Raw genomic sequence first — 15,739 nt, 5'->3', positions numbered from 1 at the left:
TAAAGATGATCGTGGTATAGTTGGGTATGAAATGTAAATTATAAAATTTATAAAATATATGCATTATGATCCCTTCATACACACGCATACACACACAAATATCCATATATATATAAAATATGCAATACATACATGCATATATATATATATATATATATATATATGCTCATAGAGATGCACAGGAAAAGTACAGGAAGTGATGTACCTCTATAAGTTTACAATAATTATTGATGGGCTATGGAATTACAGATGATTTTTATTTTTTATTTTTACTTTTTTTTTTTAAGATTTTATTTATTTAGTGGGAGAGGGAGAAGCAGGCCTCCCACTAAGCAGGGAGCCTGATGCAGGGCTCAGTCCCAGGACCCTGGGATCATGACCTGAGCTGAAGGCAGTTGCTTAACCAACTGAGCCACTGAGGCACCCAAGACTGGATATATTTTAACATATACATACAAGCTTCCAAAGTAAGTAAGATCAAATAAGTTATGTGTGTATGATGGTGTACACAAAAACATTTGAAAAAGCCTATGCAGTGTAATAGAGTATTATGAAATGATAACTTTATACAAGCACAGTTTATGTGTAGCACATATATACAAAATACAAAATAAATTGAAATAATAAGTGTTGGACTTGGTGGAGGCATGATGTTTGAATCTCATTCTAATTATGTGACATAACTAGGGCGCATATCACAATCTCCTCTTCACAGATGAAGAAACAGGCCTGAAAAGCAATGTGACTTTCCTACAGTAACATTTAGTGACTGAACTATAACTCAAACTCCAGGTCTTCCAACTGCAGTGCACAAAAGTTTCCATAGAAAGTGTCAGAGAACTCAAAATTAAGAATAGATACTGAAAGCCAGGACAGTCAGAAGATTTTTACAAGGGAATAGGAATTACACTTGGGCTTTGAAAGGACAGGGGACACAGACCAGTGGGAAGGGGGTGGTAGGACATTCCAGAGAAGTGACGTGGAAAGAGTATGCTGCAGGCCATCTATGATACAGAGCTGGGTGTGGTCCTTTCAAAGAATCAAATGTGGGCAAAACTTGAAAAATGTTTTGTCTTGGTGAAATTTTTCTTTAAAAACAAAAAGGGCTATTTTTGCTTTTCAAATGCAAATCTCCTTTCCAATCCTCCCCCTCAAAAGAAACCTTCAACCAGATCATTTAAGTTTCTTATCTGTAGTCCTGTAGAATAATAAACTTAAATAATAACTAGAAGTTATTTAGTTGGGTTTCTTAGGAATTCTAATTTAATAGAGAAATGAGAAGCTGTCAACACAGTATACTAAAGACAAATTATGAGGATGACAGTTTCACAAAGAATGGCAAGGTCTTTCAACCCAAGTCAAGGGAGGCTGTCTGAGGACAATATATGTGTTTTGCCCCCACCTCAGATCTCAAAGACAAAGAGTACAAAAGACAAATGTCAATCCATAGGCAATTTAAGTGGCCATTTGAGGAAAATAAGTGTTGGATTTTCATAACATAAAATTAGTAGTGGTGGGAATACTTTGTTTTAGCTTTTTGAAATATTAACCTTTTCTCTGGTATTGTGGAGTTTGAGAGTTACTGACCTAGAAAACGCAGGAGTTTATAAACGTAATAGCTAAATAATTCGGAATTATATATATTAATATTATTAAGGAGAATGGTAAAAAAAAAAAAAATTAAGAATTCTAGCCAAAGGTTTTAGAAGTAACCAGAAGTGATTGGTTACCCAGAAACATTTATTAATTCATCAAAAATGTATTGAGAGTGTTCTTCTTGCCAAGCATTGGTGACTGGTGCTAGTGCAAAGGCAAGTAAAACTGAGTCAAATGCAGTCTAATGAGGGAGCCTAAACTAGAAAAATGTACAGAAGAGGGCCTAACCCCACTGGAAAAAGAGAACAGGCCAGGAGAGGAATCAGGGACTGGTTCCCACAAGGGATGACACCTCAGCCAACGCAAGGGAGAGAAATGTATCACCATAAAGAGGCAGGAAGCAGGCAGGAAAGAGCAGGTTTTGTTCAGGAAACTGCAAGTAATTCAGGATGTCTGGGGTATAAATGGGATCAGAGAAGGTGATACAGGAACTTGGAATCAAAAACTGAATTCCAGAGTCCAAATAAGAAATTTGGGTTTCATTGTGTAGACAATGGGGAGCACCAAAGGATTTAGAACAGTTTTCATGGCTAGATTTGCATCCTTGAAAAATATGTATATAACAGAAAAGACCTGGATATCATCATCAACCACAGTACACTCCTTACTAATTAGCTGACTGATAGGAGACTGCCAAACAGCCACCTCCGAGGGGCAGGCTATGGGCCCTTGGCTCTCCTGCTTTGGGACTCCAGCTGAAGGGGGTGTCCCAACTTAGCATCCTCATTTTAGGAAGTATAAGGTGAAACTGAGACTGAGATTCTAGAGAGCGCTACTAAAGACAATAACGGGATAAAAAGTTACAGTGAAAATTACTTTTTTTTTTTTTTAAGCAAGTTTTCATCTAAAAGAGAGGTATCCTTTCCCAAAGAGCCTCCTACGTTACTCAAGGCACTTGTGAACTTCTCTTTTGGAATTGCTTTAAAGGCCAGTCTGGGAGCTAAACAAATAATCATTCTTGTCTCTTTATAGTTGGATTTTTAAAAAAAATTTTAGTCCAAAATAAGCACTACCCAATCTGATTTTTTTTTTTAACCTACTCACTCAATTAGCACTGAATTAACTTTCGGATTATTCCTAAAGTTAAATCCATCTTCACATCATGAAAATTTCTTACCTCTGAAGACATTTAGTATAGTACGTCACCAACTACTTACCAGCTACAGGTTTCTTGACCATGAATCTCACAAATTGCCTGTGCAGTGGGGGTGATGACAACATCTTTCCTGCCTCCCCATACTACTACTACTGTGAAGATGATAGCAAACAACACGTGAAAGCTTTTAGTGGAGAGCTGTGTTTGTAGATGCTCTTATTGTCACCTCACACTTTGTAGGCAATCCCAAAATGTGCATTTGTTCTGGTGTCTATGTGTGCATCTCCCTAACAGACTGTTCACTTTAGGATGGCAGGGCCTGGGTCATATTTGGCTTGTGTCCCCGTGTCTGACACAGGTTCTCACACATAATATGTCCTCAGATGTTTGTTGAGTGAAGACTTAAGTCCAGTTTCTTGCCTTTATCTTCAAATAATATATAAGAAAAGGATAATACACTTAAGATTATTCAGTTAATGAGCTCAGAGGCCACTTACACTTCTTCAAGTATATGAGTAGTTCATCATTAGGAACTGAATGTTCATCTCTGAAGGGGCCAGAACAAATGGCTGATGAAATAAATCAATGTGAAAATGTAAAGATTCTTAAACTTCAGTGCTGTAGTTTTAACTTTGACTGTTATTTTAAAATCAACAGGAAAAAATTTTAATTACCAACTTAATTACCAATGCTGGGGCCCCATCCCAGCACAGTTAAATTAATACCTCTGTAGGTAGAAGCCTGGCATAGTTTTTAAAGCTACCCGAATGATTCTAACATACAGTCTGTGTTTGATGCAGGGCTCTAGGATTAATCTATATGAAACTGCTTTAAAAAGTATCTATCAAGGAGTACCTGCCTTTCTCGGTCAGTGGGGCATGTGGCTCTGATCTCAGGGTCATGAGTGCAAGCCCCATGAAGACATTCCCTGCCCAAAAACGGAGGTTAAGTGTTAGTTTAGCAGACCAGCTAGTACCAGCCAACAGGCCTGGCCAGTACAAAGGATCTGGGGGTTTTTGCTTTACAACACAAATCACCATTCTCGGCACTGGGAATACAATTATGAACAAGACTCAAACCATCTCGAATAACTGATTGTCTGTTCACAATGAAGTGGATAGCCAATTACAAAAGGGTAAATAAATGATGAAAGAAACAAAATAAGGTTGGTAAGATAAGAAGATGTAGTTGTAGTTGTTAGAGAGTTTTAAGGGTCTAGCTGAGGTAGTTCAGTCTAATACAGTAGTCAGTAATTCCTGGTCAAAGAAATATATTAGAAAGATTATTTTAGGGGCACCTGGCTGACTCAGTCAGTAGAGCATGTACTCTCGATCTTGAGGTTGTAAGTTCAAGTCCTGTGTTGGGTGTGGAACCTACTTAATTTTTTAAAAACTTAAGATTATTTTAGAACCTTTGCAGGATTGGAAGGAGAAATAGTACAGATGTAGAACAGTTAGAACACCTACCGAAGTCTAAGGATGGGGTGCTAAGTTCCTAAATTGGTGAGACTTGGGAAGGAGTAGTTTATAGATTTCCTGAGAAAAAGATGGCTATTTACAATAGAAGCATAAGTAATCTTAATGCATTTTAGTCAGAAACAAATTATTCTGGAATTCTATATTGCACTACTTACTGTATGTTTGAGAATAAGTACCTTTCTTGTGTTCTCCATTAATATTAATTGCTGTCATTTCTTAATCTATTTCATGATTTGGGAGAACTTCAAAAACTGAATGTCAGATTAGTGAGTTTAGTCAAGGTCCAGGTCCTTTTTGAAGAATCAGTTGTTTACTTTGTTTATAATTTCATACAACCCTACGGGGGGGGGGGGGGACAAAAAACCTATTCTACCAAATAACCTCTATGAAAATGTAAACCTCCATATTTCTGTAACCACTGAAGTCAGTGTTCTTATTTAAGAATCTGAGCTTATGTAAATTTTTTATTAAAGAGAACTGAATTTTTTGTCTTTGCCTTCAAGTGAACAAGTTCTAAAATGTTCATATGTAAATGATCAGTATGCAATTAATTCCAAAAAATTAACTGCTCTTGTTGGGCCAGTTCCATGACCAGACACAGAGTGAATAGTATTGAGTTATCGGGACATACAATATTGTAAATGACCAGACCTTATGTACTTGAGTTAAGTCTGTAGTATAAGTCTGCATGTGTATTCTCACAGGAGACTATAAAATGTGGGCATGCTTTCAATTCATGCAGTCTGTGATTTATGGAGGCACATAGGTCAGGAGTTTATTATGCTGAAAATCATAATAACTGTTTTGTTCTGCTTTTTAAAATGAAGTGACCAAAGCATGTTGAAAGATAAATGGGTGAACCATTTGATTATGCTTTTATTTCTATTAAAGATTAAATATTATTGCTGAGTAACCAGCCACGCTAAGTATTATGATATTAAAGCTGAAGTAGTTTGTAAGCTGATAGCCCCTTCTTTCCTCTGGGTTTAGGTTTGTTATTAATCAAAATGTTGGACTTGTTTAGTGCAGTGGTGTATGAAACAAACAGTTGAAAAAGACAGCTACTTTAATTTACGGCGCTCTGTTTTTTTCAAATTTGTAGGAAAATCTGTTTCTCTTTGTGGACTTTGTGCTGATGTTCACATGTTTAGAGTTCAATTCTTATACCAGAGCCAACTAAATCCCATAGTTGCAAGATATTCTCATGGGATAGAAAGGAGGAAGGTGCCTATAAGGGTTTAATTGACAAGTTCTGGTAAAGTCATTTTTGAAATGTGGGCAGTCCTAATAGAAATGGATATTACAAAAAAATCCATCTGTATTTTTGGACAGAGAGAGCAATAATTTTTGAAATAGAAAATGTTTATATAGAAAGATATTAATAAGTTAAGGACAGTGGTTTTGTTTTTCACTATCAATACAGGAATATTGAATAAAATTGTTTTAAAGGGTATGTTTTGAGCTACTTCCTGGTTTCGGCTTAGGTATCTGTACAAGAATCAGTTGCTAAACACTTACTGAAATGCAATGTAGGGTCTGTATTCCTCACAATGTGTGGTAAAGAACCTTCAAAAGGACATCCTGCCACCCTTCTAAACTTGTTCCTTAGAAGTGCAAATACACTTACAATTCCTAAAAAGTATACTCTGTGGGGAATGCAGAACAGATCGTAAGACGTGTCAGAGAAAAAGACCACCTCTTATTACCTGAAACAAAAAGTTTAATTTATTGCTTAAGTAAGGAAGAGCTATGCTTTTAGGCCCAGTCCCTGGGCAGAGTGGGTTGCAAATCTTTAATAAAGAGTTTTGGGGTCAGAGATTATTTAGGGATTGACAGCCTCAGAAGTCCATTACCAACAAGAGACTGTCGGTAATTGGTAGATCGCAGAAACATGTTTAGTGGAGAGTCCACCACTGACTGATTAGCCAACTGTCAAAAGCATAAGGCTCTCACTGACTGGTTGGTTTTCAGATGTGTGTTTACTGAACTGAGTTGTCACTGCCATGTAGGTCTAGGCAAATCATCATTAATTGATTAAATCCAGTTTGATTATGTTTCAAAATGGTTCTAGTTGTTCTTTGTTAACCATGAATGTAGAACAATCAGCCTTTTTCTAGGAGTTGGAGTTTTTTTATTCTCAGAAGCTAATACGTAAACACTGTAGGTAATTGAAAGCATAAGAAAATCAGACTTGAGGAATCCATTTAAATAACCAATGATCCTATGATGCATTTCCTTTTTCTTTCATACTTGTAGCTTCCAGGCTTTTATTAGTATCTCCAATTGAAAAGTTGTAATCAAAACCTATGAATACCCTATCTTCTTCCTCCCACAGAGAATCTACAGATTTATCCTACTAAATTGTGTGATTATCCATGATAAAATTGATTGTATTTATTCTGTTACCGTAAACTTAATTCAGAGCTCTTTTTTCTATTTCTTCCATTAAATCTATCTGTTCATCTTAAAAGAAGATAGAAACAATTTAAAATGGAAACTAAGGAAGCATGGGCCTCAGTATCACCATTCCTGAAATTATCTATCAGCATGGTTTTGCACTGTACTTGCTATGGTAAAGAGGTCACTATATTTTCTGATTTTCTTTTTTGTTGTTGTTTTGTTTCTTTCTTTTCCTTTTTTATATAGTTGCCATACAGTGTTATATTAGATTTAGGTGTACAACATAGTGATTCAATTATCTATACCTTATACCATGCTCACCATAAGTGTAGCTACCATCTGTCACCATGCAACACTATTACAATGTTGTTGACTATATTCCTTATGCTGTGACTTTTATTTCCATGACTTATTCATTCCATAATGGGAAGCCTGTGCATCCCACACCTCTTTACCCATTTGGCCCGTCTTCCCACCCCTTTCCCCTCTGTTCCCAGAGTTTGTTCTCTGTATTTATAGGTCTGATTTTGTTTGTTTGTTAATTGATTTGTTTGGTTTTTTAGATTGTACATCTAAGTGAAATAATATGGTATTTGTCATTGACTTATTTCAGTAAACATAATACCCTCTAGGTCCACCTGTGTTGTAAATGGCAAGATCTCATATGATGCCTTTTGTAAAAAAGGGTGTTTACTAAAGCAAGAGAAATGTAAGAAGTCAGCAGTTCTGACAGGTGATAGGGCATTTTCATGTATTGAAATTAGTTATGAAATTTGATGCAAATAACAAATTATTAATAATAAAGTATTAAAATGTGCATGTGACTTACCTCATTTAGTAACTTAAAGTAAATTCTAGGTCATCTGTATAATAATATCACTTGTACTAATTGCATTCCAGTAAGCTTTTCTGGGAGGGAAGGGATGGGGATGGTAGTTAAGACTCAACTTGTCAGCCCTCAAGAACAGTAGCTACTGAATGCTAAGTACCACTAATATTGTAAAACTTTATTTCTCAACAAAATCTTTTCTTCTAAACCTAAATATATCCATGAGAGTTTATCACATAAGTAAACTTCACTCAGCATTTGTGCTACTGCAGGGAAAAGGGGTGGGGGATTTGTGTTGGTAATTGAAACTGAACAAGCAGAGACTGCCCAAGTCTCTGCTTGTTCAGGGGAAAGAAATTAATTTAATATTTGGGTTTCATGTGAAAGTTACAACGGGTGTATGGGGAGTGTTAATCCTATAGGCAATTTAGCCCTATCAACTGATAAAAGTGTTGGGTATGCCCACTTTAAAATTGCTTAACTAACAAGTGGGAAAAGCCTTAGTAGTTTTGTTTATATTATCAAAACTGAACTTTTCTCTTTCCAGATTCATTCAGCTGCCCTGAAATCTGGTCTTTGACTTCTCCATTTATTTCTGACACCTCCTAATGGGGGCAGAGCTAATCACTTACATATTTCCCTGCTGCTAAGGATAGCCAGCTTATGACCACTTATGATTCAAGCACATGTTGATACCTTAAGACCAGTAAGCATTTGATAAAGTGGGAAAGCAGGATGGTTAAATTTGTTGTAATCAACAGTAAGAGGAGGAAATTAGTCCATGGAGTTAGGCCAAAGCTGTTTCCTTTTGCACGAAAAAAAAAAAAAAAAAATCTTTTTTTTTTTTACCCTACAACTCCCCAGAAAAGGCATTCTTAATACCATTTAAACAAGAATTTTCTTAACACATTCCTGACTCTTGACCCCTTTAACTGCTGAAAACAAAAAGATCAGATAGGGCTGGTTTGTTGTCTGGAGTTCTGCCCTGCAACCCTGCCCACTCTGGCTAAGTGACTGTGCTCTTTAAAGGAAGTTGGCAAAATGCTCTCTGAGTTTAGTTGAAGGAACACTTCTGGGTAGAATTCCTTAACCTCCCATCAGGAAAGGACCTTCAAGTGAAGACTGAGGCAAAGAGACTCATTACTAAAAATACAAAGCAACAGAACAAACTCCAGACATGTTTTTCAAATTTAAGTGTTTTCTGAGAAGGTGGTTTCCATGTGGTATAAGCACCAATAAACAATAAACCCATGTTGGTGTTCTGTACCCTTATAGTTCATTATGCCAAGGACAGTATAGTATAAAATTTCTACTTTCTGTTCTCCTGCCAAAATCACTGAACCATCTCTCTCCCTCTTCAGGATGTCGCATGTACTTCAGTTTGAGGATAAAACCAGAAAGGTGAAAGATGCAAGCATGCAAGATTCAGATACATTCGAAATCTATGATCCTCGGAATCCAGTGAATAAGAGAAGACGAGAAGAAAGCAAAAAGCTGATGAGAGAGAAAAAAGAAAGACGATAAAACAACAGTAATGTTTAACTAGAACTAGCTCCAAATGTTCCTGTAATAAATGGCCTCATAACAGCCATTGTTCCCAACAGCATCACTTATAAGGGTGTGAAAAAAGTATTTTCGAACCTGTTGTCTGGGTTTGAAGAATAGTTATCTTGTTATGTAAATTGTGGAATGATTTAAGCAAATGTTTTTGTTTACCAATACATGCAGTTCCCCCATTTGAACTTTTATATTGCTAAATCTGAAATAAAATAACTTTCCTGCCAGTTTACATGTTAACTATTTGTAGACTGTGCCAGCCTGTGTGTATTTCTTTATCCTAAATATATAAAGGCTTCGTTTTCAATATTTTTTTATAAGAAGTTCTTGCAAGAAAGAGTATTTAAGGGAAATCTCCCTGGCATTCTGTTACCACATTACTAAACTTGGAATGTAATTAAATAAATAAATAAATAAATACAAACACAATATAAAGATTGATTTTTGTTGTTGTTTTGGAGCTAAGTATCTAAAAATAGCCACATCAGTAAGACTCAGTAGCCCCATGCCATAATGCTTGAGGATTCCCCAAAGGAATATTCTCACCTTCATCTAAGCCAGCACCTGGGTTTTATAAATGTAATCACTGAGTTATATCAGCCAAACTTTTTACTGCACACACTGGCTGATACAGGGCTACCCAGTCTCCTCCCCTGCCCTTCTTGGCATAGCAACAGCAGGAGAACATGCAGAGTTCCCATTCTAGCAAGAGAACTAACTCATAAAGAATTTAGCCTTGTTGAAAACCACTCATACTGGTTATTTACTATATATTATCTGTATTTTACCCAGTTTTTCTAGAATCCGAATCCTCAAATTATACCACAGGCTGACTTTCAGTTACCTAATAAAACTTCACCAGCCACGTTTTTTTCAGATAGTGTCTCATTGACTCTCTTTTCCCAAATGTAATCCAACAGACTTTCTCTAGAGCACTTGTTCTCAAACTGTAGTCCCCAGTATTACACTGCAGTGGCAACAGTATCACTTGGAGACATGTTAGAAATGCAATTTGTTGCCATATTCCCCACCACCACCACCCTACCTCCAGATTATTGAATCTGAAACTTCGAACCAGAGGGGTTTTTTTACATAGATTGCTGGCTTCACTGCCAATGATTCAATCTTTGGAGCATGGCAATATCTAGTGAAGTTAAAGATATGAATATCCATTTATCCAAAAATTCTAATCCCAGGTCTGTCTCCTAAAGAAATTCTCACACATTGCTCAAGGAGACCTATACTAAGTATACATTAAAGCATCAACAAAAGAATGGATAACTAAGTTGTTGTATGTCCATACTATGGAATACTATGTAGTGCAAATCAATAAGCAAGAGTTATATGTATTAGCTTATCTTAAAAATAATGTGAAAAAAGGGAACCATCTATATAAAAATTTAAAACATGCAACACAGCATTCTATTTTGTTTAATGATGTACACAATTAGCAAAAGTATAAAAACATGAATGAGAACAGTGATTACCTCTGAAGAGGCAGAAGTAACATAGGGGCTTCATTTGTGTTTGTAATGTTTCATTTCTTAAGGGAGATGTTAGGTACTCAAACCTCATATTCTCTCTATATTCTAGTATGCCTGAGATATTTCATATTTTTTCCTTTATGATCATATCTAGAACCTGAGGTGAGAAGACAGAGGACTCCCAGTAGTAAAAAGAACACTTTCCTTTTTGCTTCAGAAACAGGAGAAAGTTTCAAAGAGAAGGAGAGGGATATGATAGTGGTATTCAAGGAAAACATCAACTCACTCAAAAGCAGGGTGATTAGACACAAACCCACGAAAATACAAGCCAGTATTCAGAAGTGTGCCCAGTCTTCCCCTCACCACAATATCAGTTGTTTTACAGACATTCACAAAGCAAAATTTTGTTTTCCAAACTCACCAAGTTTCTGTTAGTTATTCAGAAATACATTAGCACTGGATTTGTTTATACTGAATAATCCTATAGGTTTCTTTCTGTTTCTACTTAAATGTGTCTTTTTTTTTTTTAAAGATTTTATTTTATTTATTTGACACAGAGAGAGAGAGATCACAAGTAGGCAGAGAGGCAGGCAGAGAGAGAGGAGTAAGCAGGCTCCCTGCGAAGCAGAGAGCCCGATGCGGGGCTCGATCTCAGGACCCCGAGATCATGACCTGAGCCGAAGGCAGCGGCTTAATCCACTGAGCCACCCAGGCGCCCCAAATGTGTCCATTTTTAAGAACAGATGGGACCAAAGGCCTCCAGAGCACAAGCCAGAAGAATAGTATTTGTAGGTGTAAAAATATAACTGAGTGACAAAATTAAACCCTCAGGTTGGCTGAATGCTCCTTATCCTGCTTGAACCATAAGGAGCAGAAAAATCTGAAATTTTACAGAGATTAGAATCCCATCTGAAAATTTCACCATGATAGTAAAATTCACTTAGAAATTAACTGCATCAAAGCAATAACAGTTTTTTAAAGCTTAAGGATATAGTTAAATAATCTATTAAATATGGTATTAAATGTGCTTATAATAAAATCTTTGGCATAGCAGAGGAATGTTTGCCCCCCCCAAAAAAATCAATTCAAAGACAAAAAAATAAAAAACATAAGAAAATTAGGCTTTATAATTCATTCTAATTTTAAATTTATTTGCATTTACTTTTCTGTGTCTTGCCTTAGGGATGTCACCCTGAAACAGTGAAGTCTATCAGCATTTCTGGTCTGTTGTCTATCACAATTCCGAACCTTCTGGAGACCAAAGAGAAAAGTGGGGGGTTGTGGGGTTAGGGAAGGAAAAAATGAAGCAAGATGGGATTGGGGGATGCCTGGGTGGCTCAATGGGTTAAGCCTCTGCCTTCAGTTCAGGTCATGATCTTGGGGTCCTGGGATCGAGGCCCCCATCAGGCTCCCTGCTCAGCAGGGAACCTGCTTCCCCCGCCCCCTCTGCCTACCTCTCTGCCTTCTTGTGATCTCTGTCTGTCAAATAAATAAATAAAATCTTAAAAAAAAAAAAAAAAGATGGGATCGGGAGGGAGACAAACTGTTAGAGACTCAATCTCGCAAAACAAATTGAGGATTGCTGGGGGTGGGGGGCGGTGTAGAGAAGGTGGCTGAGTTATGGACATTGGGGAGGGTATGTGATATGGTAAGTGCTGTGAAGTGTGTAAGCCTGATGATTCACAAACCTGTACCCCTGGGGCAAATAATATATTATATGTTAAAAAAAATAAATAACAATTTTTAAAAAGCAAAGAAAAGCAACTCCTGGCAATTTTCTTCTCATTTTCTGACTAGCCATTTTTTACTTTGGTTAAAGTTTTTGGAAAGGTGGAAGTTAAAACTTACCCTAGATCTCTCCTTTCTCAGTAGGTAATTGAAGTAAATGCAGATCTCTAGAATTTTTAATGATGTAATATCAAAACACATATTGTCACATACCTGAGCTTTCTTTAAGCTCTGAAGCCACACAGTAATATATCTGCTGCATTTAAAAATGGGGACAGCATAGAACAAGGTCAGTAAAATGTGTGAGGTGAGTGGTTTGCTGCTGTTGTTTTTAGAACAAGTTCAATAAGCTACGGTGTCCTTATCAAACTACCAAGTTTCTTGATAGGATCTGACGTGTGAGGTACATAAACCTGTTCTGTTGTATCAGTGTGGCCTGTATGGAAAAGGTTAGATGAATGCAGAATATTGCCCAAACATGCTGTTTAATCTTGGTGATAACAAGAAAAAAAAAAAAAAATAGAGGTGTGAAGTGAGTTACCATTGAGGGTTGTATCAGCATAAGCAATTTGTATGTACGGGGTGTAAAGAAGTTAAGAGGGGTTACATTCTTTAACACTGTCATTCACAAAAAAAAAAAAAAAAAAAAAAAAAAAAAGTCTGGCTTTGACTCTGTTCCAGAGACTTTATACAGTTTATCAGGTGCTACCACTTCTGCTTACTAGAAAGCAGGAAGTTTTCCTGCCACACATATATTTTATCTTCTTGTTTTACCTGTTAATGAAAAGTGAAACAGAAGCCATAGTTTAAAGAAATCCTTTCTAAGAAGAATTTGATGAAATTTTAATTCCAAGAACACCAAATCTAATGGAGATAGATATTAGAAGTCCCCTGCTTATAGAAAGAATACTCATTTACTCTCCCAAATCCCCCTCACCAAAGCCCTACAGGATATCTTTGTCACAGGTGCTGAGAGTTTCATTAATCCCTGTGCAGAGTTATTTTCAGTGGTGTACTGGTAAAATGGAAAGAAACAAAAAGCCCTGATTTGTAGCATTTGCAGATTTCCATGGTGTAAATACCACAGCTGACTTCAAGCCATCAAAGGAAGCCCCAATATACAACTGGTTATTTTTCCCATTCTGTTTCACAGTGAGCTAAAAGCTTATATAGTAACTCTTGCATGGGCACCAAAGAACTCACAAAAGCTTTTAAACTTTTTCCAAGAACACAATCTTCATGTGTATTTCTATTTTATGTGATTACTTCACGTAATTTGGTCAAGTTCTAAGTTCTAGTAACATCTGCATTCTATGTTTTTATGACGAGTTTGTATCTTTAGATTCTCTTTCAACCAAGTTTTCCAAAGCCACTTGGCTCACGTTTATTTTTCCCTCTGCCTGTCATTTTTGCCTCAGTCATATGTCCAACTCAAGAAGCAACCACATCTCACAGAAAAAAAAGTAGGGGGGAGGAAGTAAGGAAATGTAATTACAGTTCTTTGAATTATTTCTTATAAGTGATAACATACCAATTCATCATTTAATTTTTTAAAGGTATTTTGGGTTGGGAATAGAGAATCCTACCTGGAGAGAAAAGAAGACTGGCTTCTAATTAAAATGCAGACAGGAATCTGGTCTCTCTCCACATCTGCTGGAAATTATTCCTTTAAGGTTAGACCATGGTATTAATTCATGTTACTTGTTCAGCAAAAACAACTTCTAGAGGCTTTCTCCTCAGCACCAGTCACAAAGAAGGTATTCTTGGTCTTTTAGGAAATTATAGCCTCTCATCTTCATGATGCCAAAAATAGATAATTGTTGTTAAAGTTCTGATACTTTTTATTAATTAAAATAGTTTCGAGAGCAGAAAACTCTTAAGTGAGTTTCCCATTTTTTTCCTGCATTTAATCTAGTTGGAGGTTTAATATTCCAATTTTTAATTGAAGGGTATCATGTATAGAAAATAAATGACTAAAGTAGAATATATTTTATGGTTAGTTTTCAACAGTTATGAGTACACTTAAAATTTGCGAGTTTCCTCTTTTTTTTTTATGAACATATAATGTATTATTTGCCCCCGGAGTGCAGGTCTGTGAATCATCAGTCTTACACAATTCACAGCACTCACCATAGCACATACCCTCCCCAGTGTCCATCACCCAACCAACATATCCCTCCCCAACCCCAGCAATCCTCAGTTTGTTTTGTGATAATAGTTATACTTCGGTGTTCAGAACCCCTCAACGTTTCCCCCATTTAATTCAGAGTAAAAGCCCACATACTCACAGTAGCTACCAGACTCTAGATAACTGTCAGCCCTCCCCCATAACCTCTGATCTCCTCTCTCATTATCCTCCCTGTCGTTCACTTTGTGCCAGCCACACTAACCTTCCTGCACTGTGCTGTGAAGTATGTAAGCCTGACGACTCACAGACCTGTGTACCCCTGGGGCATATAACACATTATATGTTAATAAAAATCATTAATTAAAAAAAAAAAAAAAAGATGTCCAAATGGCTGACTCCCTCAGCTCCGTCAAGTTCATTCAAATGGCACTTTTTCAATGAGGCCTACAGTTATCACTCTACTTTAAAATGCAACCCATCTCCTCCCCATGTGCTCAATCTTTCTAAATTTCCATCTCCCATTATATTCAACAATACAATAAACACCTAAGCACTTTGCTTTATTCATGTATTTAACTCTAGCAAGCAATCTATGCAGCAGGGGCCCCTGCTATCATTTCACAGATGAAGAAACTAAGCCTAACAGAGGTTTCCTACTTATTATTTATCATCCAATCTCCTACCCTTGAGTGCCTTACCTGAGGGCAAGAATTTTTGTCAGTCTAGTTTACTATTATTCCACTGCCTAGAACCATGTTTAACAAATAGCAGACACTTAATAAAACTTGTTGAATGAATAAATCAAGCAGTACATTTAAAAAAGCATGCAATATAATGTTATTCCATATTTTATCATTTAATATCCCACCATTTCACAGAGTTAGAACACTTCTACACTAAAAATGAAAGGATTCAACCTCATTTCAGGGACAGCACTAACAGTTGAATAAACTTAGCTTTAAAAAAAAAAAAAAACTTACTACATTGTCTTTTTCTCATTTTAACATAAGCATTTTGTCTCAACAGACCAGTTTTGGGGAACCACATTTCTTTAGGGAAACACATTTCTACCCATATTCCCTCAGTACCTGCTCTTTTTTCCCATTAGATTTTTTTTTCTTTTAAGATTTTATTTATTTGACAGAGAGAGAGAGATCACAAGTGGGCAGAGAGGCAGGCAGAGAGAGAGGGGGAAGCAGGCTCCCTGCTGAGCAGAGAGCCCAATTCGGGGCTCTATCCCAGAACCCTGAAATCATCACCGAAGCCTAAGGAAGAGGCTTAACCCACTGAGCCACTCAAGTGTCCCTCCATTAGTTTTTTTTATTTAAGTTCAACTAATGGATATATAGTGTACTATTCATTTCAGAGGTAGAGTTCAGTGAT

General features: G+C 36.6%; 1 protein-coding gene across 3 annotated transcripts in view; it reads left to right on the top strand.

The window, feature by feature from the left end:
* Positions 1 to 9,256, top strand: part of CWC27 (CWC27 spliceosome associated cyclophilin) — a 204,153-nt gene extending 194,897 nt beyond the window's left edge. For all 3 annotated transcript variants that reach the window (XM_045999882.1, XM_045999883.1, XM_045999881.1), the window contains one exon: positions 8,821 to 9,256. In XM_045999882.1, the coding sequence (XP_045855838.1) occupies positions 8,821 to 8,983 (163 nt within the window). In that variant the 3' untranslated portion in view covers positions 8,984 to 9,256. The remainder of the gene's footprint in view (positions 1 to 8,820) is intronic.
* Positions 9,257 to 15,739: the final 6,483 nt, after the last annotated feature.

This window comes from Meles meles, chromosome 3, assembly GCF_922984935.1.
Source record: "Meles meles chromosome 3, mMelMel3.1 paternal haplotype, whole genome shotgun sequence".
Classification (NCBI taxonomy): Eukaryota; Metazoa; Chordata; class Mammalia; order Carnivora; family Mustelidae; genus Meles; species Meles meles.
Note: the sequence above shows the minus strand (reverse complement) of the source record. Positions and strands in the feature narration are given on the sequence as shown.